This window comes from Notothenia rossii (assembly GCF_949606895.1).
Source record: "Notothenia rossii genome assembly, chromosome: 11".
In the NCBI taxonomy this organism is placed as follows: Eukaryota; Metazoa; Chordata; class Actinopteri; order Perciformes; family Nototheniidae; genus Notothenia; species Notothenia rossii.
This window is the reverse complement of record NC_136910.1, coordinates 36281270-36306366: the sequence shown is the minus strand read 5'-3', so window position 1 is coordinate 36306366 and position 25097 is coordinate 36281270. Positions and strand designations below refer to the sequence as shown.

Sequence of the window (25097 nt, the reverse complement as noted above, 5' to 3'; positions counted from 1 at the left end):
CTTTCCACAACCTCAAACAGTCACACTCCAAACTCCACTATGGCCAAGACCAAAGAGCTTTCAAAGGACACCAGAAACAAAATTGTAGACCTGCACCAGGCTGGGAAGACTGAATCTGCAATAGGTAAGCAGCTTGGTGTGAAGAAATCAATTGTGGGAGCAATTATTAGAAAATGGAAGACATACAAGACCACTGATAATCTCCCTCGATCCGGGGCTCCACGCAAGATCTCACCCCGTGGGGTCAAAATGATCACAAGAACGGTGAGCAAAAATCCCAGAACCACACGGAGGGACCTAGTCAATGGCCTGCAGAGAGCTGGGACCAAAGTAACAAAGGCTACCATCAGTAACACACTACGCTGCCAGGGACTCAAATCCTGCAGTGCCAGACGTGTCCCCCTGCTTAAGCCAGTACATGTCCAGGCCCGTCTGAAGTTTGCTAGAGAGCATTTAGATGATCCAGAAGAGGATTGGGAGAATGTCATATGGTCAGATGAAACCAAAATAGAACTTTTTGGCAAAAACTCAACTAGACGTGTTTGGAGGAGAAAGAATGCTGAGTTGCATCCAAAGAACACCATACCTACTGTGAAACATCAGCGACAGCCCCAAAACATCACTGCTCTATAGGAGATCTGCATGGAGGAATGGGCCAAAAACCAGCAACAGTGTGTGAAAACCTTGTGAAGACTTACAGAAAACGTTTGACCTCTGTCATTGCCAACAAAGGGTTTTTTCTCATTTTGTCTCTCATAGTTGAGGTATACCTAGGATGAAAATGACAGGCCTCTCATCTTTTTAAGTGGGAGAACTTCACAATTGGTGGATGACAAAATACTTTTTTGCCCCACTGTATATATCAATCTTATACACCTTAAATTATTGTTGGCCAATGATACACATACCCTTTGAAGATGAGCTGGCACAACACCATCTTTAAGTCGGACAGTCTGCCCCGTCCTGTCAAAGTCTTCACTCCTGAAGTGCTCACTGCAGAGCAGTGTCCTGCCAGAGGAAACAAAACCGTCCCTTCTTAGGGCAACTTCCCACTGCCTCCTCCTCTCTCCGGTTTTGGGAAATCTTAAAAACATGAGAAAGGTAGCCAAATATATAAATTATTGTGAAAAATTTTCCGCCCTTCTTCCCTTTAACATTATGGGTAAGGACAAAAATACACACCTAAATTATCATATTTGGGGTAATTGTATGGATGTATGTATGTATGTATGTATGTATGTATGTATGTATGTATGTATGTATGTATGTATGTATGTATGTATGTATGTATGTATGTATGTATACTTTAAGAATAAGACAACCACACTAAGAGTTATAAAAAAGGTATCCAAAAGAAAGATTAAATAATTGTGTAAAGAAATGATAGCAACGTATTCTAAAGAGGCTGGGTCAACAACAATCTTGTAATACTATTATCTCACATAGCCCCACTGATCCTGTGTAGCAGGACTTGTAATGTACATAGATCCACTAAGTAATTAACGATTATCCTAATTATAGTCATAATATTGTCATATCTTACACGTGAAAGGTGATTCCACAGGTTCTTGTTTCCAGACTATGGTGATTAGAGCATCCGTAGGCTGCAGAAAAGTCAGGCATAGTCAGGTACTTCTGTAAACACAAAGCCAGCAATTTCCTGTATCTAAATGTAAGATGTTTTTAACAAGCCAAACCACTTGGAAGAAATCATGTGTAAAGAAAGAGCAGTTCTGCCTTTCCCACAGGTGTAAAGTTGCTGGGTCAACTTTGTAATACGGTCTCACTCACAGCCTCTTGTTATTAGCCAGCTAATAAATACAACCACATACACAAAGAAAAAGCTGCAATTTTAACATGTCCAAGCATCCTGTATCATAGCCATGCTAATGACGTTCATAATAAACCAAACCGTTTGTAAATCAGTCAAGATTTCAGCGAGTTAAGAGTATTTTTGTGCAGATCACTCACCTTACAACAGCTACCATAGCGCGTACCAGAGTAGCTGTTAACTGTATCAAGATGGCGGCCGGTCAGCTACGCTGGAAAATCTCCCATGAGCCACCCAGTGTTTATATATATCTATGGATTCTATCTATATGGCGTTGATCTTAGGTATCTCTTAGTGGAGGAAAACAGTTATGACATCACTTACGCGACTCTGATATTTGTAGTCTTTCTAGTTGCGTATTTTTCACAGTCTTATATTTCAACAATTTTACGACAAACTGTGACTTTTTTGACATGGAAATGATTTTTTAAGATTGACAAACATCATATGTGTAATTCATGGTACAATTTAAACGGGATCGAAATATAAGTTTTCTCTCTTCATTGACTTCAATGCATAATTTTTCGGAAATAAGGTCCCATCGACCGGAAGTAGATGGGCGTGACTTCGCCACTCTATTCATTAAGTTTATTATTAATTTATTTTTAGCTCTTAAAAAAAAAAGACAGAGACATCAGGTGCAAATTTCCCGCTCGGCTAGCTCCTGCAAATACTGTAAATAAATGAGTAGAGAGCCGTTGCAAAATAAACCAATTAAGAAAGTAAAGTGAAAACGCTCTAAATCCTGTTTGAAAGGGAAACTCGCTGGCCCCAAAGGATTTACTTAAGCAATTCAATTTCTTTATTCATTTGGAGTGCAGCTTGTTGGGTCCCAGGGAGCAAAGGCCAATTAGGCTGTTTGAAAAGTGTGTTGGAGGAGGTGAGAGCTGCATCTGCCGCACAGCATGCGCCAGCATCTTTCTGTGGGGCACCTGGGACTGATCACAGCTCAGCTCAGTGGACCAGAAACTATCGGCCATCCTGATCTATCCGAGGGCCGGATCAATACATGAGACTGCTGAGCTGTCTGCAGTCAAATCAGTAGAGCGGTGAGAATAGAAACAATGTGTATAAGACTTTAATTGAGTCTAAGAGATTAACTGAAAATCAACAGGCAGACTAAAATAAATGAGAATCAAACACAGAGGTAAGAGCTTCTATGAGGATCAGTTTGAATAAGAACCATGACTTACAGTATAATTGTGTGATAGTTCATTCAGAAAGCATGCAGTGTCACTTCAAACTTGTGTGATTAAAAAGGAAAAGCACTCTGAAGTTACCAAAGAAACAACATTTGGTGGAACATGGCTACCATCTGGTGGCCAACAAGGGAGCTGCACCCACATCACCTTGCCCCTATACTGTTTTTCATCAATATATTATAGGTCTCAGATATATACAAAACATGTCTTTGAAGTGTTTGGCTTTTAAATACCCAACAGGTAATGCATTATAGTATCCCATAATCCCCTCTGTTTCAGCCCTGTTTCAAAAGTGTCTGTTACTTTAGATGAAAATAAGGAGCCACTCCCCACGCCCCTCTGAGAGAGATTTGGTTAAAAGGAACACAATGGTGCTCTAGGGGGAGATTCGGGAGGGGGTTACCTTGGTTGGTGATTGGCTAATGGTTACACAAGACAAAACATCGTTATGACATCATAAGGTGGCCAAACATCTGATCAGCTAATTTTCAGACAGGTTTTTATATAAATGGATCAGGACAAAAAGAGAGAGAATCTTTTTTCCTGAAACTTTCAGAATCTCTTTACACAGAGGGGACACATTTTGCATGATAGGTTCCCTTTAAACTAAATAATATATCCAGGTTCACAGTCAGCAGTTGCACTACTACTACTACAACTTCTAATACAACTACTACTAGCCTACTAATATACCATAACTACGTTTACAACAGTGTTTCCGCTAGGATTTTTTCTCGCCGGTCAAATGTCCGAACAGAATTTATTTTACCGGACAAATTTGAAACTTACAGGTCATGTTTCAATAATAATAATAAGAATTGTGTAGCAGAGTTTCCGTTAGCAGACCAATTACCGGACTAGGACCGGATATGCTGATGTTTAAAACTCAGTTAATGGGGCTCATTTTCATATTGCTTCAGTTTATAATCGTAACAGATCGAAAAATGCAGATTCATTTTTCAATAAATGATTCCACAAACAAGAAACAACGTAATTATTACATTCAAAGAAACTACTTTTAGTAGCTAGATGAAGTACATGATTCAAAAGTTTACATTAACTTTGAATAATAACACGGGAGAAACGGATCCTCTCTTTTCCCCTCTCCCTCCCTCTCTCTCCTGACAGCCCGTCAGTTTCTCATGCAGCGCGCTAAACAGTGGGCGGGGCTTCAGGTGATTATGGAGCAGCTGATCTGATCTGATCTCTCTCTCGCGTCCGGTTACACTTCACTCGCGTTTATGTCCATGTCGATCAGATCCAGCTCTCCTGATCGGCCTTTATAGAGAGCACAGATTAAAAAAAAATTACCAGCTAAAAACCGGTAATTACCGGCTAACGGAAACCCTGGTTTATTACAACTAATACTACTACTTATACTATTAATACCACTACTACTCACACAACAACTACTACTATAACTACTACAACTACTTACTGTATACTACAGCTACGACTACTACTACTACTACTACATAATAATAATAATATGTTCAGCTTTTTCTGCATTTTCAGCTAAATTCAGCAACAAATGTACACAGTTTACAGCATTCACACGCATTTTCAGCAGGAAATGCATTTTCTAGTATTACCATAATTTATCCCATTGAAGTATGATACAATTGAGTGATTTTGTATGTTTTGTTAATTGGATTCATATTTTTTTCTGAACTAAATTCAAGTTTGTGTGCTGCTTATGACAATATTGTTTGAGGTACCAACAGCTGTGAATTTACCCTTAGCAAAAAAATCTATAAAATCCTATAGAATCTTGTAGAAATCTATAGAATGTTATAGAACAAAGTTGTATTTGTAAGCCATGCTAAAGAATTCTATAGAATACTATAGAAATCTCTAGATCATTCTGTAGAATACTATAAATTTGTACTTTTCTATAAACTTCTATAATTAAAACTATAACAATCTAAAGAATTCTATAGGACAGAACCGACTCATGACATATCTGTAGAAATCTATAGAATTCTATAGTAATCTGTAGAAATCTATAGCATTCAAAGACAACATGCATGACATTTTCTCTCTGATGAAACCTATACTAAATTCTATAGTATTCTAAAGAATGGTATTCTACAGAAAAGTTCAATAGAAAGCATCCATGGGGTTTTCTATAGGATTCTATAGATTATTTTCTACAAAAAAAACATCTACACAGTATATATTTTCTATAGTACTATAGTATTCTATAGATTATTTCTCAGAATTTATATTAAAACACGTAGGCAATTTCTATATTATATCCGCAAAAATCCGAAAGAAAATTTCTATAGAATTCGTCCATAGATTTTTCTTTAGTATTCTATAGATTTTTTTGCTAAGGGTAGTTCTATGGGAAACCACTTATTTACACATTTTGACTATGGAATACTGTAAATATAACAGTGGCGAACCTTGTCTATCACAACTGGACCTTACACACACAAACCCCGCCGCCGCCCGCCCCCCCCCCCCCCCCCCCGCGGCATGATAATGTCCGTCTTTTCACTGAATTGTCGTCTTGAAGGTACTCACAACAATTCCGCAACAACTTCATCTTCACCTGTTGCACTTGTCATTTAAACGTTAAAAGCAATAAAACGGCATGAATTGCTTCGTCGCATTCATCTATAATCTAGATCCTCTGTCTCGAGCCAGTTAACTAGCGGTCCTTATTACCCTGGAACCGAGGGAAACTCTGAAAGAATACGCCCATTGGCTACAAATCAATATATGATTGGTTGATCAAACTGTCAATCCAAATGTAGGCTCTCATTCAGTGCAACGGTCAGGGTATTCTATCAAGGATGTAGAATACCTTGATTGAAGGATATTCTACCCAGACACCCAGAACAAGATCAGATTGGTTGCTTTCTTTTCTAACACAAAACCACTGAAATGCGTAGTGCATGGTCCGAGAAGGACAAACAAATCAACGTAACACTGTAATATTACAGATCAACAACACCGATACGATTCTCATTTATTCATTTTATTTTATTAAATCGATTTTTTCTTTGTTTTATCTGAGTATTCCAGGGTATTTTCTGAATACCTTGAAGGCCCTGACGGTTCGCCACTGAAATATCATGATTTGCCCTATCATCACATGAATGGATGATGTATGCAATTAAATAACTAATCAACTAAGCAGTTAGCTTATAAAGTGAAATAATTTGTCAATGAATAATTGAGTCGTGCAACAGAAAATGAATAGGCCACATTATTATAAGTATTATATGTTTCAGTTTCATTGCTGGTCCGACAAAGAAAAATACATGTCAGTACATGGGCTCCCAGAACCTACATCTATATTTCATAGAGTAAACAAGTAATTACTTATTTAAAAATGACAAACAGATTCATAAATAACTAAAGTCATTAGTTACAGCAATAGTTGAACATCTGCAGAGATACTAGACAAAGTAGGTACATCTGTGCTGTTTGTGTTGGGGCAATCTTATTCAAAGGTCCCATGTCATGGCCATTTCTACTGATCATAATTCCATTGTTGAGGTCTACTAAAATAGATTTAAATTTTGCAATTTTCCAAACTCACATTGGTTTATCATACAGCATCTCTGTACAGTATGTGTATTCATTCTCTGTCCTAAACAGCTTGTAGGAGCTCCTGCCCCCCCCCCCCCTCCCCCTCCCCGTGAGCCCAGTGGCCGTCTGCAAGAAAGCGAGACACCGCGAAACCCAGCCCGAAACACACACACACCCACAGCCTGGCTGGGAGTTTGTGTGTGTGCTCAGGCTGAGTTCCGTGGTGTCTCGCCGACCCCACACCAGTGAGCCAGCTCACACTGTCCGCTCCTCGCAGCAGCAAGCCTCGCAACGTCCCGCCGAGTGTGTGTGTGAGGATGTCAGCGGATTGGTCCAAACGTAACGGCTCCATGGACGTTACGTCACTATACCCAAAATACGTCACTATACCCAGGAAGAAAACAATGGAAAAAGAGAAATGTCCAACGAGGCGTTCTGGGGCAGCATAGACAGGTCTTTTCTGTGTTAGAGTTTTACTCGCTACAGGGTGTACTTTGAGGGTTTGTGACTCTGCAGACCGTTTACATGCACAAAAACCTTCATAACACACAAGGGGACGGGTAATAACCGGAAAGGCATGACATGGGACCTTTAAATCAAATCACACATTTATCCTGTTTCCTCTCATTAGCAGCAAGTTAATCATTGTGGGTAATCAAGCTCATAGTTGCTGTTTGATTGAAAAGGTTAGCTATTGATTGTGTCTCAATTCCAAAGGGAAGAAAACAAAGACACGACTCAACATCATTAACTTTCCAGGCATATTTAATTGGCACGGTAAACACAATACAAAGTATTCAGTGCTCCAAAACACAAGCATGGGCTACCAAATGGAACACAAACGAAAAAGTGCAAAAACACACCATTTGGTAGACCTTAGAAAGGAAAGGAAGTCTTACTTTGCAAAGCAGATAAAGTAATGGTAAGACTCTCAATAGTTAAAATAGATGTTTTCCTTTTTAAACTTTATTTATATATTCATATATATTCTCTCTAATTCCAACGTGCCGTTTCCTCTGTACAGGCAGGCTATTCCGGGGCAGGGACTCAAAGTTTTGTGTTGTCTTTGCAGAGCACTGGCAGAGATGGATGCTATTGAGCTACAATGATCTGTGCCTCTTCAGATTTATCGTTAAAAACATAATAAGGTTTTTGAAATCAGGACATGTTGGAAAGAAAACATGAACTTCAGCAGAGATTTCATAATTTCTTCCATGTAAGAGTCCAAAAGGTCAATATGTCCGTCACTCCTCCGGTTGAAAAGTGTTTGTAACATGCTGAATCAGATCAATATTTAAGAATGGCTTCATACAGAACAATTTCATTGTTACTAATATTTGCAGTTAAGGGATTTCAGTCCCATTCAGGCAGAAAATACAACATAGACTTCCAGCTTTAGAAAACAAAAAAAGAAAAGCTGAATCTCAACTTAACATCATCAAATATATAAAACAGAAAATGTTAAAATCACGTACATTATGTGCCGGGGAATCAGTGGAAATACTTTCTCTGTATGATTATAAAAACTCTTAATTTTGCCCCCAAACTTCTTGAGATAATCACATCTTAATCCTTTCAGCAAACCACAGCTATCAGCATCATCCTTTCTCTCAGAAAACCAAAGTTAAGGCCCAAAAAAAGCAGGAGATTCTGGGTCAGTCACAGACTCACAGGAAAAGGATCACAGTATATTTCCATATACAGTAGACAGTTTAAGTGGATCATCCTAACATCAGGTGTAAATCATATCTTCATTTTTGGGTTGCCTGGACCAAGTGGAGACATTTCCACAAGGCTGATTAACTGTAAACTAACAACAACGTGTGTTAGACACTCTGATCAAAACATACCATAATAACATTTTGACATACGTACTGTACTGTGTACTTACAGTAAAACAAATGCACAAGACCTACCTATGCATAAGATCATTCAGAAAAACAACATATTCGGGTCCCTATCGTCCTTTACTGAGATTAAACTGGTGAACACTGGGAGGAGGGGATCACTCGTTGTTAAAAACAGGAAAACATGCTTTATGAACAAAAAAAAACAAGGTATTATAAAAAAAAAAGAACCACAGGCACCGAACCTAAACAGTAGCATTCAGGTTAATTCAGTACGACCAGGCAATGAGGGTTAACTGAACAGAAAGGCTGGAGGCGGGGGGGCGTAAGCTAACCTTACCCCCCCCCCATCGCCTGCTCCAGGGTGCCAGCAGAGGGGCGAGGAGGAAGACAGGGCAAGCATGCAGCACACCACAACGCTGAGAGGCCCCCCCGCTGCGGCAAAACAAGGGTGCTCAAAGCAGCAAGGGGTTAGCCTGAGCCGCGTCAGGGGGGAGGGAGGGTGTGCTCAGAGAGAGGGACAGTGAGGATGAGGAAGATGGAGAATGACCTTTCGTCTCCTTTCCTCTCCTGGATGTCTGGAGGTGATCGTGGTGTGGAGGAAATGGGACACAACTCACACAAGGCCTTCAAAATAAGGCGTTCAAACACACAACAGAAGAGAGAACACATACATACGTGATCCTTCTGAAACCTGCAAATGCGATTTAGTGAGAGGGTGAACATGAGTGTTTTAAGCCCTAGATGCAGTGGTGGAATGTAACTGAGTACATTTACTCAAGTAATGTACCTGAGTATCATTTTGGGGTGCTTTTACTTTTGAGTATTTTGCTTTTCTGCTACTTTCTACATTTCAGATGTAAATGTTTTACGTTTACTGCACTACATTTATTTGCAGTTACTTTTAAAATAAATACATTTGTTTATATGATCTATATTTACCAATCATTTACTAAGTATTTTCCAAAATGTGCTCCATATGTTTCTAATGATTCAAACAGAAACATATAATATTCTATAATAATACAACAAATGTATAACAGGCATTCTCCACAATGAGTACTTTTTATACTTGAGTACATTTATCTGATAATACTTTTATGTTAGTAACATTTTTAACTCAGGACCTTTACTGGTAATGGAGTATGTTTAGACTGTGGTATTAGTACTTGTACTTAAGTAAAGGAACGTAGTACTTTTTCCACCACTGCCCGTATGTAGATGACGTCGGGGTGACGCTCCTCTGAGTGAAGGAGTGAGGAGGTCATGGCTCTCACACACACACACACACACCGCAGGATGAAGGTGTTTTGTCCATAAGGCTCCAGCTGGTCCCCGTTCTGTCTCTGACCACGACCTCCCTCGTGTGTGTGTGTGTGTGTGTGTGTGTGTGTGTGTGTGTGTGTGTGTGTGTGTGTGTGTGTGTGTGTGTGTGTGTGTGTGTGTGTGTGTGTGTGTGTGTGTGTGTGTGTGTGTGTGTGTGTGTGTGTGTGCACTGTTAGGTAAGGAAGAGGAGGGGTGTCAGAGCCGGGGGGGGGGGGGGGGGTGTTCAGAGTGAGGAAGCAAACAGCCACGTTGATGACCGCGTGTGGTGCAAGCGAGTTAGTTACATTAAAGCAAGCTGAAAAAGGCAGATTGAATACTGTGGTTGTGACTGCTGCATGGCTGTTAACAGTGGAAAGGGTTATGAGCTCTAAAATTTAGATGGACTTCTCTTATCGTGGCTTCTCTTCGCAGAGGAAGCAGGGTTTGTTTCGTAAAGGTTTTTGGGAAATTGAGATGCGTACTAATCGGGCGTCCCTCTCTTTTTAGATTGAGGTCGTCTTTCACTTTCTCTCTCTGACTCTGTGAGCGCGCGAGGAACATGGTGGTTTCTCCCAGACTGCTTGCCCTGCCATTCCTCATCCAGCCTCACACTTTTAGGAATCTGCAATAAAAATAAAAAAAAGAAATACGAACAAACAAAAAAAAAAAAAAGACAAAAGATAAGTTAGATGGTTTTAACGGCAAATCAAGGCAACCCATCTATTCAGACTTAGAGAGGTGGGTAAAGAAGTCATCGCATTTATGAAAGTACTTTAAACTGACATAAAATACTGTGGTGACCGCATTTACCCAAAGATGCATCTTGATCTGTCTTTACATCTTTCAATGTAATTTGGCTTGAATGCATGTTAGAACCCGGCCCCTATGTCACAACATGCTGAAATCACCTCATGACAACGACAAAAATCCCGTAAATCCTGCAGCATGCCACACATTTCATATGCTCCTTGATCAAAACTATAGAGACTTGAATTCTTCCCCCAGATCTGCACATAAGAACCCCATGCTGTGCCATCGAAGCTCAGTAGAAATGTTTGAAAGGGAGTTGAACAAACGCTTTATGAAAGAGATGATTGCCGATCTTGGAAAGTAGCACAGAATGTCTTTTTGCAGCAGTGAGGTGGAATGACACACCATGCTTTACAGTAAACGCCCGATTTAACAGAGGTACGTGCAGGAAACCACAAAGCTTTAAAGTCACAACCAGCTCCTTCAGCCCAGCTCACCATAGAGCTCAGAACAGCTAAATCTCAGTCTGGCCTGGGGAACAGGACCAGAGCAGCCCAACACTATCAAATAAAAAAGGTGGATTAAAAAGGAAAGTGGGGCTATTGGTTACTAATCTGATCGATAGTTATATAAAACGACCCCTTACGAGGGAAGATTAATTACATTCACAAGGTTCATCTGGTAACAGCACTATGATTAATCTACAGCATGCAACATTTGATTTTTATTGTCTTTTTTTCAGTTTAGCTTACAAAAATATCTTTTAATATGTATCCATATTTTACAGCAGATTACAATTACATCAGTATGATTGCACATGGAGCATGCTTTTCTTTTAGGTTACAAGGAGTGACCAAAACACACTAACGGGATGTCACTTCAGACGGTGTGTACATTCATTTAAGAGTTCAGTGATTTACTACCAAACTGGCTCAAATATTCAATTTTGCGAATCAGACTCATGATAAAAAGTATTATAATTTAAGGAAATACTTTCATTTAAAATCTTAACAAAAAAAATATTGTAAAGTCAAGTACTGTGTGTTTTAAATGTACACATGATCACTGTCAGTGGGTGATTCTTCCCATAATGCTTGGCTTTGACTGGGAGTCAGGTTTTATTTTGTATCACCACTAGGTGGCACTGCAGTAAATGGGAAGTGAGGAACTTTCTCTAGAAGCTTCTTTACACAACATCCCCCTTGCTCTGCTCTGTGTCATTTCTGAAACATTACCAAATGTTTTGCTCAGATTGACACACACTCTTTCTACACACTATCAGCCACAACTGTCATGAGGCACAATGGACACATCTGATTGGTCCTTCCTTTCAAGAGAGACAGGAAGTGTGTGTTTCTTATCTGAGCTACCAGTAACAACCTTTCATCTCAGCAGTGAATGGAAACTCACAGTAACAAAAATACACTTGCTGAGTTAAATGTATGTCATAGCACCTTTGGCATTTGTTTCCAAAAAGACCTCGACGTAGGACGTGGGGACGTATCCCTCCTCGTCCTCGTTCCTGCGCACTCGTGTCCATCCGTCCCCTTTGTCCTCTTCTATAACGTACAACAGCTCGCCCTCTGCCACGGCGATGGTGCCCTCATTGTGACCTGCAAGGGAAACAAAAAGAGAAATGAGAAGGAAAAGATTACAAATGTCCATCTTACACACTGCTTTGAAATCACTTCTCGAGTTTAATATCTAAATCAGATTTCCTGAATACGTAGAGAAGGCAAGGCTACAGTAGATGATGTGTGGTAGGAAATTGCGAATAGTATTCTCTTACTTATTATGCTTCTCCTAAACCTGCATGAGCATACAGAGTGAGTAGACTCACCTGTACATACACGGCACTTTGGATACATATATGAGTAGAATATTAGTCAGGCAGTCTTATAACTTAAAGATACTTCTATAATAAATAAAAAAATACATATGATATGATATTGTGAAAACAGGAAAAAATATTTTTCTAAAGTCAATAGATTGATACCCACAAGATAAGTATCACTACACATAATGTACGTCCTTTAGATCCTCCCATGTAGATGCTATCTTTAAAACCCACGAAAAAACCTCTTTCCTGCCTGCACTGACTCTATTAGACCTGCCATGTTCTTAAAATGGCAAATCTGCATTTTGCACATTAAGAGCCCAATGTAGGCGTCTGAATTGTTCTACATACAGACCATATTTGCTAAGACGCACATTGAACAATGTTTTAAGTTCACAAATGACCTGCTTCTTCCGATATGTAACGTTTGTTATGGAAGTTTATAATAATGACGTCTTTATTTCCTCATAGTAATAAATGAATGTCCTTTTTAATGAGAACAGATTCATTTATTTCCGAGTGGAGGACAACAGCTTTTATCATCCCTCCGATCGATCAGGGCTCTTTCCACCTTTCTTTACAGCGCTGTAGTCAAAGTGTTTGAGAATTGGCCAAATATGATTTTGAAAAGGCTTTCCACTGTCCTCCTCCACCCTGCGTCTGTACAGATAAAGGGCACATGTGCTTTGGAATGTTTAAATTGAGCAGAGTGTCTCTTCAGCTGTGAGGCCTCTCCTGTTACCTTCAAACGGGTACAAGGCCTTGCAGGTGCCAATGGTGGGCAGGCTCTCGTCGTCTTCAAACTCGTCGTCGAACTCCGGCGTGGAGGAGGTGGGGAGGGCGGGGTTGACGGAGGGGTTGACGGGGGGGTTGACGGTGGGGTTGACGGTGGGGTTGACGGTGGCTTTGACCTGCGTCTCTGAGTTCTGCTCCTCTGTGTAGCTGCCATCCGGGCTGCTCAAGGGCCAACACACACACAGTAAATATACTTTGAAAACATACATCGTTTCTAAAGGTGTGTAACTACTCTGGGATGTTTTATGTGAGTGATGGATGTTTCGTCAGGGTATACCATACCTCTCTCTGTCCTGCGCACAGTTGTTGCTCACGAGTTGAGTGGAGTTGTTCTGGGTCTCATAGAGCCCACTCCTACGGTTCGAATCGCTCTTAGATGGCATCCTTTCCTCCACCTCCGCTAACCAGCCCTGAAACACACACAGTCATTATTATTATTATGATTATTATTATTATAGGTTTTAAACCAGACAACTTGAGATATATTTTAAGCTGAGTAGAAATATTTTTTATCTTAAAATCAGGCAATATATATATGGCAATAACTTTCAATGGAGGAGCAACACTACGGATTAGATGATGTAATGTAGCCTTATTTTACACAGGACGATATGAGGGATATGTGGGTTGTCTCTGTGATGCAACACAAATATTAGTTTCTTAATAAAAGTTTGGCTAAAGTGAGAACATCTTGTTTTAGTGCCATGTTGAGAGTTTTATGGAAATGTTCATATATTTTTAATTTGTATTTATTTGCTGATTCAAGGGAAAAGAGCACATTAATAATCACTGCTGCAAATGCGCCAGGCTATTTCTCATATATTGTCCCTGGACAGATGTTTGTCACGCTAAAAACAAATTCCAATATTAAAAATAACATGTTAATTAAATCTTAATAAAACATGCCACATAGAGCCTCACAAGACAGGACATGCCAATTAAGACAAAAACATCCACATTACATACGAAAACATACAAAGGACATTGGGTAACGAGTGTGCTTGTTGTTGTTGATTTTGATGACTTTTGGGATTATTTGAAGAATAAAGTAAACCATCTTTTTTTTGAGAAAGAGAGAGAGAATTGTGACATTTATTATATACTAACCTAAATATTCTGATACGGTCCTATTCCTAAACAACACTGCCTTACACTCCACTCTCTTTCCCATATCTAAGGTTAAAGCAGGACACTGTTCTGGGCCTCCTCCCCCCCACATGAAGCTCCAGCTGCATCACATTTTCTCCTAATATGGACGAGCGGCAGACTTTATTGGATCAACCCCAGATCGAGACGTGTGTTTGAACTCCTCATTATTTGCTGTGGTGAATAAACCAAACAAGAAAGCTTTGCCAACACTAACACTCAGAGAGAAGAGAATATCTCAGGCAGGCACTGAACGCACCTCAAACTTCTGCGCCTCGAACTGGAACTTCTCGATGTTCTGGCCTATTTCTGACAGCCGGGGGTCCACGCTGGCCGGGTCCCCCATCTGAGGGTTCTTCACATACACGTCTTTCATCTTAGTGAGAGCGTCCCTGGGAAGAAAACCAAAGTTAATCCAAGTCCTTGTTGCATATTCACTTTTAATTTCATTGCATTTTTGTTGAGTACTACAAAGGCAACCAAGTTAGCATCCAACCAGAAGTGCGAAAGAAGCAGTAAAGTGCAGTGTAAGTATATAAATATGATAGAAAAAAAAAAAAATTAAGTATACAGTATGATCAGTATTTATGAATACAATATAGACAGTGATGGACACTAAACAATAATATGAATACATGTGAGTTTGCTATAGTTGTTTGGACAGTTTAATAAATAAAATGCAAAATCAGGAAAAGGGTATCCAGGGGTTTGTCTGTGTGTGGGATGGGGTTCCACAAGGTGGGGAACGTCTTAATAACACACGTAAAGCTACCTCTGGTCCATCTCTTTCTGGATGTCCTTATTCAGGTCGTCGATCTTTCCCTGCAGCTTCTTCCTCCTCTGTTCTGGCGGCAGGTGGCTGAAGTCCTCTTGTCCAGAACCCTGATAAACAAGAGGGAGGAAGAACAAAGAAACAAAAAGAGAATTGAGGAGACAGAAATATGTTGTTGTGTTGCTGATTTAACAGGGATGTATTATCTAGCTACATGTAAGGTAGGTGCCCTATATCCCTTTCCTGTAAACCACGACTAAAATGGATAACAGCTACACAAATGGAGTTCTTTGCTATTTTCTATCTTTATGAATCTGTGGGAGATACTGCAGCAACTCTATGACACTCACTAAAAGTTGGGATGTTTGAGTGCAGACAGAAAGCCTCCCACCTATTCAGCCGCCACATCTAATCTACTGCTTCCTTGAAACGTAATAAAGTATTAGCTACATCTTAGCTCATATAGTGTTTCAGAGTGAGCAGGATAATTCTCTGAGAGCACGGTGTGTTCCTGAGACTGAGACTGAGTGAGTGAGAGGTTTTTTGGCTGGCTTTCGGTCATATTTCCAGTCTGTATCAGTGAGCTGATGAGTCATACTGCTCGGCAGCACACGTAATGCATCAGTGAATCTTCCGGAAGCTTCCTGTACTAAGTGCTAGCTGGCCTGTATGGAGTCAACATCAAATCTATACATTAATATGAAATAATAGGTAACTTAAAATATTCTATAAAATATCTGCTAATATTTTTATATGTTCAATCTTATTTTCTTACATTAACAGTTTATTTTTTATTATTTTATTCTTGTGTGGTTTCTCATGCTTTTTTCACTTTTCCTTTTATTTTACTATATTAAAAGGGGACATTTCCCCTTATATTTTAGCGGGGATTTTAAAAGATATGTTTTTCCAGGTAGTGATCTTTAGTTAGAAATCTTTAGTCGATAACATCCAGACAGTTTCATGTAGAATATATTTTCTTTACCTTATCACCACTTTTATTCTAAATGTATGTTTTATCATGCCTTCATTTGTTTTATTGTTAGTCTTACATATTCTATTACGTATTTTATATTTGTTGTTCATTTGAGTGTTTGGTTTTGTATTGCATCTGCAGCCTGTCTTTATACATGTATTCTTCTTCACTGTGTTGTAAAGCACTTTGAACTACACTGCCTGTAAGTCACTGTATACAAAAGTTAATTATTTTGACTATCACCAAAGAGCTTTTTTGTTATTATTTGTCTCATATTAAGATATTATGAAATATCAAGTACTTTTGATCAATTGAAACATATAACTCTCCATATGATTTCTTTTTTAAATGTATCAAAAAGGAAGAACATTGTGATAATTTTGCACTGTTGCTTTGGTCCTATCTATGAAGGGAAACTTACATTGACTAATAGGTCTTATTGATACGGGTTACAGTGGGACCACCACAAGGACATATAACAGCTGGAGCTACAGACTACACTGCAGTCAGGTCAACAACACATGCAGCTAGGCTACCATGGCAACCTTACCCCTTCTCCCTGCATCAGCACACACCACGAGGCATGCAACATAACAGAGATGGTGTCAGTCATCATGCAGAGACATGCTCATCTCTGGGATGAGCTACAGTACAGCAGTCAGATATATTAGTGTTCACATTCTCTATGTACTGCAAGACACTCCAAACACTATCATCTAGGAAACATGAACTACAACTATGGGCAGACATGACTATCAGGTCATGTGTTGATTCTAGTATGATGAATATGGGATGGATCACAATTTACTCAATGATTTGCCCATACAGAATCATGTATGGATTTATAAAACACATTAGGTAGAGAATCTTTTGATATAAAAATCATTATGGGGCCCAATTTCTTCAACAATCAGCTTGGTTTTACATGTATATGCTTATTTGCTTTATTGCAGTGATACACTCATGTTGTACACTAAATACCCATATATGAACATATGAAACTTAGCATAGCTAGCATACATATGCTAAGTTATGCTAGTTGTACTGTTTGGCATTGTAGGACATTTGAGAATACTAAATATGCTAAAAATATTGCTTAATGTTGCACAAATTGCTCAGCTCATATAGTAGCAGATTTATTAGGGTATGTGCATTTGTTCTAATAAATAAATTGTAGTTGGTAGACAAGGGGTGTTTCTCAATGTCGAGGAAGGCTACTCCAAAGCCACAATTTCAAGCATACTACGTCATCGAGTGCCGCCGAAGGACTGTTCCAATGTCCAGCATACTTGGAATTCTACCGAGCCCGGCGCACTTCGAAGCGAGACATTTCGAGGCTGCACATGTGTAGACTCCGCGGTCTTAAAATCCCCACAATGCTTTGCACACGGACCAATTTCCCCAAATCTGTGGCGGAAAATGTAAGGCGGGGCCTCTCATATGACGCACACCTGCACATTTGCTCACCTGTTCCACTCTTCGTTTTCCGAATGCCAGGAAGTATTCTTGCCTCGCTTCTGAAGCAAGTGACTCGGAAGACATGTGCTACCAAGCAAGCGTACTCTGCATTGAGAAACACCCAAGATGTTTAAGAGCTCCTGATTCTTTAGTCGTACTTACTTTTTCTTAACTTTTTAACTGTATTACTTTACTGTTCTGTATCAGGAAGTCCAATTCTTGTGAACCTAGTATCTTTGCTGAATAAGGCGACACAGAAAGAAGTAGGAATGATTTGGAACCTACTTTTTTCTTTTAATTTTACAGATTCTGCTAGGCACATTCTTATATCTTTGAGTGAGACGGGTTAGCTGTTCCCCCCCGTTTCTATTCTTGATGCTAAACTAAGTATCTGCTGGCTGTCGCTTTATGTTTAGTGCACAGATATGAGGGAGATATTTGGCCTATTTATTTAAGTCTTTGCAAGAAAATGAATATGTTTGGATTCTAAAATGTGAAGTTATTCCTTTAATAATCAAAGTGCGTCTTTTTCAAAGGAAAATATAGAGTAATTGTTGATTTTCTGTGGAGGCCTGCCATCATACAATTCTAGTACATTATGTGAGCTTCACAGAACAGCATTCTTTAAAAGACATCGGCATGCAGTGTAAGGACGTGAGTGAGACACTACATAGAACGAGTTAATGTTTGTTACGAGGACATACGATCTGTCGAGACATGGAGGGAGGACTACCAGACGGACTAAGAGACGGACAGGTAGAGAGGTCAAACATAGAGTAAATCTGATCACCTCAATGAGATTCCGGACGTGGGAATTGAGTGTGATCTGCACCACAGAGACCACAGACACAGTTTGGGAGAGACATGAACACAACCACAACACAAAAACAAACAAAACAACACACAAATGAGACAAGGACATGAGTCTGAGGTCCATTGTTGAGTCATAACAAAATAAATATTAACTTAAATACAAAAATGATTAAAAAAAGGAGAACAAAAACGTTATGGCGAACACAACGATATTAACAGTGTGTTACTGGGAGGAGGTGACATGCGGGCTATGGTCATGCCGCTACGGACGTGAGGTTATACGGTCATGCTTACCAGCTTGAGAGAAAGCTTCATGGGGGGAGAGGAGAGAAAAAATGGCGAGGAGCAGGAGAGAGAAAGAAACAACAGTCAACATCAGATGAATATTCACGGCCATTTTTTCCCATTTTCCTTTAAATAAAAATACTTTAATTGTATTTTATAATGATGATTTGCCAAACTTCACCATTGAAAGAAAAGAGGTGGTAGTACTTTGGGTTTATAGGCTATCTGTGTAAAACACACAGTTTCTGCTATAAACCCACCACTCTTTTCCAATGTGGGTGAAGTTTAACATTTCTGATATGATGGATTAATGAAAAATGAGAAACACGTCGGCTAAAAAGTGCCAACCTACTGCACAAGCATGAAGTTATGAGGGTAAAAATGAAGGAAGACAGATGAATATAAATGTAAAGAAAGAAGTAGAGGGATGGTGACTCGACAGGGGCGGATGAACACTTTATTTCTTCATCTCTCTGCTGCCAGTACGCTGACAGCAGAGGGCGCCACAAGCATAAACACATCAGCTGATCCAGACGTTGACATGGAGGCAGATACCCAACACACACAAGCTGGGGAAACTATCGCCTGTTATGAGGAAGAAATCTGCACATATCCAGGTTTTTGTATATTGCACATACATTTCCCACAAAAACAAAATGGTAAGTATGTTACAAACAACACAATAAATGGTTGTAAAGGTGTATTTTTCTGTTGAGTAATGTTTGAGCACAGAGCAGAGTGGAGCCCCCCTGGCTGTAGAGCTGCAGCAGATGACCTGTAATCCTGTTAGAGGCTCACGGGCTGCTGCACTGAGCCGCTCCACACACTTTACTCCACTAATCATCTCATCCACCTGAACTGGAGTGTTACGGTGTTTACTATCACGCCTCTAATCCTGACTCCAACCTCCACGCTGCTACATTACTGTTATCTCCTCACTAAGTTAGTGACTAAGTTACGTTTATTATGGGATCACATTGAAATGCACCTTAGGCTGACCAAAGGTCTGTATGAAAGAACATTTTGTAAAGTAAGTAGGTTTTTGTGAGAGACTTTCTTTACATAATATTAAATCATATTCAAATCAGAAGTATATCATGATATCACTGAGGGGGCAGACGACATATTCATAAACTCTGGGGAAGGATCTAGTTTGGGTCTTGTTTCTGTTTTTATTTGATCAGATGTGGATCATATTCTTATTAACCTGTGTATATGAGAAATGATGGCTTCTAATGTATTGTTATGTGTTTCTAACAACTTACAAACATCTCTTTGATTGAAGAGAGTTCCCAAGTTCTCACTTTTGATGTATAAGAATAGTATTTGACTTGGTTTAAGGCGGTTTCTTCTTTGCCTTTTTTTTGCATTTTACAAATAGTAAAAGTTGTTTTTAAAGAATGAACAATTGGGCAGATACAGGGTGAATATTTGGTCCCAGTTGGGCTTACCCTGCTGTGAGCATGTGATGAATCATGTGATCACTGGAGAGCTGCACTTTACAGTAAGTAGGAGCACATCGCATAATAAACGTGTTTACAGCAGAAACTGTATATTGTGGCTCCACAGAACCACCTGGACTCTTTCCAACCCACAAACAGACACAGATAAACAGGACAACTATGGTCCTTACACACAGATAACAGAGCTGCAGAATGGCACACCAGCACAAAGAAAGCCCTGGAGGGGTGAATTCTGGGTACTGTAGGCTGATCCCAGATCCAAAGTGTGACAAACACCTCACCTTATGTCACATGCACCTGACAGTGATATTTAAATAGCAAGGAGGGAGTGATTACATGGTGGGAGGAAGAGCATCCTCACGCCTGTAGTCTCTCACATCCTTAGGTGCTGGTGACACTTTGTGAGTGAACCCCGTGCAGATGCTCAGTGGGGGGGGGGGCCTGAAACAGCCGCAAGACAACAGCCAGCAACAAGTAAACCGCAAGCTGAGCCATGTGATGATGAAGTCATCTCTCTGATCATTCGTCTCTTTTTTCACGCCTGAGAGCCATGTGATCAATACTGAGCCAGGCACAAACAGCAGCTTCCTTTGTGGGGAAAGTTGGCCTTGTAAATTGTGAGGACTGAATGTGTCATAGAGGAACAAATGACCATTTTGTATAATTTACTCACAAGGTGTAACCCTGAATTAGTGAAGGAATCTTTGTTTTTCTCACATGCCTTCAAACTGAACAAAGAATTTAAAAAAAGGAGAATTTTTGGATTTTGATGTTGATTTTAAAGGGGCATTATTCTGCTCATTGTCAGGTGCTTACAGTATTTGTATTTAGTGTCTCTACTGGGACATGTCTCCATGCTTTAACAAGCTCTTTTATTTTCTCATACTGCCTGTGCTGCAGCACCTCTTTTCACCCTCTGTCTGAAACCAGAGCCCAGTCTGCTCTGATTGGTTAGCTGGCCGGCTCTGTTGGGATTGGTCAACCGCTTAGAGATGTCCTGCCCATCACGTTCAATGTGTTGGAGTGCTAGCCAATAGGAGCGCAAGTCTTATAAAGTGATGTAATTATTTTACGGAAGTAAACAAAGGAGTTCAATGGAGGTATTTTAATCAGGGGGGGAGATAAACTCCCTCTGGAGGGAACACAGGGATTGTAGCCTTTAGAGGGCGTGTACATGCACAAAAACCTTCTTTTTTTTTAATTACAGGAAAGGGAAAACCCTAGCAAGCATAATAGGGCTCTTTAATTAAAAGTAGACATTAAGCACGAGTTGTGTGGGAGTTTGTAAATATAACATCACTTTGCTGATTTTGAATGCGGCCCCCATCTGCTTTAATTCCTCAATAATTCCCTTTCTTTGATTCTTCTTTCACCGTGGGGGTATGCGAGAAAAATAAACCTCTCTTCAAGAATTCTAGGTAACACAAGATGAGTAACGGATATACAAGATGTTCCTTTAAGGAGGCTGCTGAAAGTGCATGGCTTCCACTAATCACACACATTCAATATTCATTCACACTTTCTCCCAACCACCCGGATCACACACTCACTGCTGGTACTCACTGATGCCTATCTTACACACACTTACAACATATTTCCTGGCTTCGAAAGCATATGTGGGTCGCCCCAGAGTCCTCTTCATAAGCTCTTTGTGACAAATGAGCGCGCGGGGGGATTGCTGCTGTGGTGGTCGTCGGAGAAAACACAGCTTTGTCAATATTGTCTTAAATATCTTATACTGTATACGGTCTTATTTAACTGCCAAAGCACAAACGATATGCTTTCTCTTCTTCCTCCCAAACAGAACACATAGACGCGCACATACACAGATACTGGGGATGATTAGACAGCCACATGAAGGCTCTCCTGGGGGGGTAAGCAGAGACGCCACCTCCACCTGCACAACTACTCTAATCCCCTAATGCGGTTCTGCAGTATGTTCCCCTGCAGGAGGTGGGAGAGGAATACAATCGATTTTTTTCTTGATTTACCTGCAGCATAAAACACAAAAAATATTAAAAAGTCGGTTTAATATCTCATTTTGCTTTTTCAATTATTAAAAAAGGGTTTTGGCAGGAAGTTGAGCCCCATTTAATAGCACAAGAATGCAATGTAATGCCTGTTTCACTACCATACAGGCCAAAATATAGGGCTGTAAGTATGATTCAAAAAAAGTTAGGTGCAATGTGAACTTTAATTATTTATTATTATATAACTTTCTCAATTCCCAGGAGGAAATATGAATAACTCCCTATTATAAAATATAAAAAATTGTAGGAACTTTATGTTAAGTTTCTTAAAAGTATTTTTTATTTTAATATTCAATGAGACAATGAGCGCTGTAATGTCTCCTGACAGCTAACAAAACTATTATAAGTAGGTTTACTTACTGAAGCAGGCAACATATTTAATATTTAAGATAAACAATGAAGACTTTAAAAAAAAAAATGCAGATTTATTTGCAGAGAAAACTGAGTAAAAGCTTCATAAGGCTTTGCAAGAGCTGCAGGTACCCTGTTAAAAATAGACTAATCTTCTCTAAATAAAATATTGTAGTACTGCAGATACAGTGTTCCTAGTTAGCTTGCTTTCACAGATGGATGTAGGCCTGGTTGAGAGATCTGAATATCTCCAGCAGCAGCTGTTCAGAGGCATTACCCCAAGATGTCTGTCTGTGAGGCCGGTGTCCCTAAAAGACTTGTTGTTATTTCACTGGATTAACCATGCACCTTCTGTTGCCTTAGTTATCTGACATATGGTAAAATGTATTCAAAAAATAAAAATATCACATTGCATAAAAGTACTCAACATCTATATACACGAAAACACATAAAAAGCTTACTGCCATGAGACATGGAACGGGGACTTGTATAAATGTTTTGTCATGAGTTATGGGAAAGAGTAGAGATTATATTGAACTCTTTGACTCTCTAATGGGCTAATGATACAGTATATAACCTCTCACCGATACAAAAAAGTCCTTCGGCCTTTTCCTGTGTTGTGAAATGTTACAGTAAGGTCAAACTTTTATCTTTTTAATCTGTGCATAGTCGACAAACAATGCATCTGATTCAACTCTTTTCATCGCTCTTCTCGAGAGCTGTTTCAGTACTTCCGCTTTCAGAAACGTGCACTTCCTGTTAGATCTGTGCACTGCTAGAAAATATACACACACTTCCCTTTTTTCTGCCGACCTTCAATCATTTCCTCCACGATATGCTAACACACACGTATTGTTCTTTTCAGACGTCATGTCAGCCCGATTCATACAAATGTTTTCACTTTGAGCAACTGCTGCCCTTTCAGAATATGAGGGTAAACAAAAACTATATTTGAACGGTCCGGAAGGAACACGTGAGTCGCCGCCCATTCCTGAGGTCAGGGAGAGCTGGGGGGTGTTATGGGAAAGCGTGATATGACCTGCCCAGGCTAAGCAATTCCATTACAAACGCACACTGGAGTTTACAACAGGAGCTGGTGCTGACACCCTCCAGGACCCACCGGGCGATAAAGCCACCCTCCGGGAAGCCTTCTAAAATTACTCCGGCCTTCTCACTCCTTGTGGGGTGGGTGACTCAGTCAGCCTGCTGCCATTCCCACTAACCATCACTTTGTTCATATTGTGAGCCTTAAAGGGACAGTCAACCCTAAAATGTAAAATATGTATTTTCCCTTTATCCCTAGTGCTATTTATCAATGTAGATGTGTTTAGTGTAGCTGCAGAGTGTTGGATATATTGGTATAGTGCTAAAAGCACAGCCAAACTATGAATTGTAAAAACGTAACAACAATGTATTTTTTTCAATAATCATAATCCGGTTACTCAAGATAATCCTCAGACCTTGTTGTCAGAAGTTCCCTGCAGGAACTATTTTCTTTCTACCAAACTATACCTGCATCTACTTATTTTCTACTTACTTATATAGCGTAGTGTGCGCTTGTGAGTGGATGTTGTTTCTACATGAAGGTGCTCAAAACAAGGTATGTGGATTATCTCGACTAACCAGGTCACTTTCTCTGGAAAGAGACATTTCTGTTGAGTTTCAAATGTATTGTTGGGCTCACCATCTAGTTCCATTATATTAGAGAGAAGGCAGATAGGTATATGTCCCGACCTCTCCAATAACACTCAGCAACTCACACTCAAACAATCTGTGATGAGATATAGCACTACAGGTAAGAAGGAAAAATACATATATTTCAATTTAGGGAGAACTGTCCCTTTAACCCTCGTCTTTCCATTCTACTCCTTACATCACGTGCAAAAAGAACGACAATCTGCCTCCAGCATAGATTGCAGGGAAGTGCGCAGGGAGCTACTGCAGTCTCCATGCTACTGCCAACACTGCTTTAGGTGTCTCGCTTACATCTGTCAGAGGGGGGAGGGGGGTGAGAGGGGGACTGATGTGAGTTAATATGAAGAGGGACAAGAAGGAGAGACAGGAAGTGTGGATTCATAGTTATGCACTACAGAAGCATGCTAAAGAAGCAAATAGGCTGAGCACTGTATGGGCGAAGTTGAAAGGCCTAATGTGTATCAAATGTTTCTAAAATAAAGTTATAATAGGCCTATGTAAGTATTGTTTTCAAATTGAGGTCACAATGACAACATTTGTATATATTCAGTAACTCCTAATAGAGTTTTATCCCCTGCTTTCTGATGTTAGGCATTTATGGCCTTCAAATCTAGAGGAAGTTTTTTATACTTTTATTTATGCCTTTATTTGACTACATCCATACAGTGTAGCAGGTTCAGAGCTCAGATACAGGTGTAGGATACACATGCATGCACAAAGCTTGCCAGACACACACACACACTTACCCCTCGCCTCAGGCTCCGGAGGCAGTGCATTTTAGGTTTGGAGTTCATGAAGTCGTTGAGGCGGTGGGAGAGGGGCTCCTTTTGCTGCTTGGGAGACTGGGGGTCGTTGGGAACAGCAGAGGGTGAGGGCGGGGATGAGGCTGGGGGGGCAGGTGGGGGCTGGTGGGGGGATGTTAACAGGGACATAAGCTACCAGTAAGAGAAGGAGCGGTGACGGAGGAGAGGAGGAAAAACATAGAAGAAGAAGAAGAA

General features: G+C 40.0%; 1 protein-coding gene across 19 annotated transcripts in view; it reads right to left on the bottom strand.

Annotated features, from left to right (window-relative positions):
• Positions 1 to 7323: 7323 nt before the first annotated feature.
• The window catches only part of fnbp1b (formin binding protein 1b), a 73907-nt gene continuing 56133 nt past the window's right edge, over positions 7324 to 25097 (bottom strand). For 4 of the 19 annotated variants that reach the window (XM_079658275.1, XM_079658276.1, XM_079658262.1 and 1 more), the window contains 10 exons: positions 24846 to 25034; positions 18570 to 18584; positions 18253 to 18288; positions 15029 to 15138; positions 14516 to 14648; positions 13393 to 13520; positions 13058 to 13269; positions 11933 to 12091; positions 10976 to 11038; positions 7324 to 10350 (listed from right to left, as the gene is read on the bottom strand). In XM_079658275.1, coding sequence (XP_079514401.1) covers positions 10343 to 10350; positions 10976 to 11038; positions 11933 to 12091; positions 13058 to 13269; positions 13393 to 13520; positions 14516 to 14648; positions 15029 to 15138; positions 18253 to 18288; positions 18570 to 18584; positions 24846 to 25034 — 1053 coding nt within the window. In that variant the 3' untranslated portion in view covers positions 7324 to 10342. The other 15 variants (XM_079658263.1, XM_079658264.1, XM_079658269.1 and 12 more) reach the window with 13 other exon arrangements.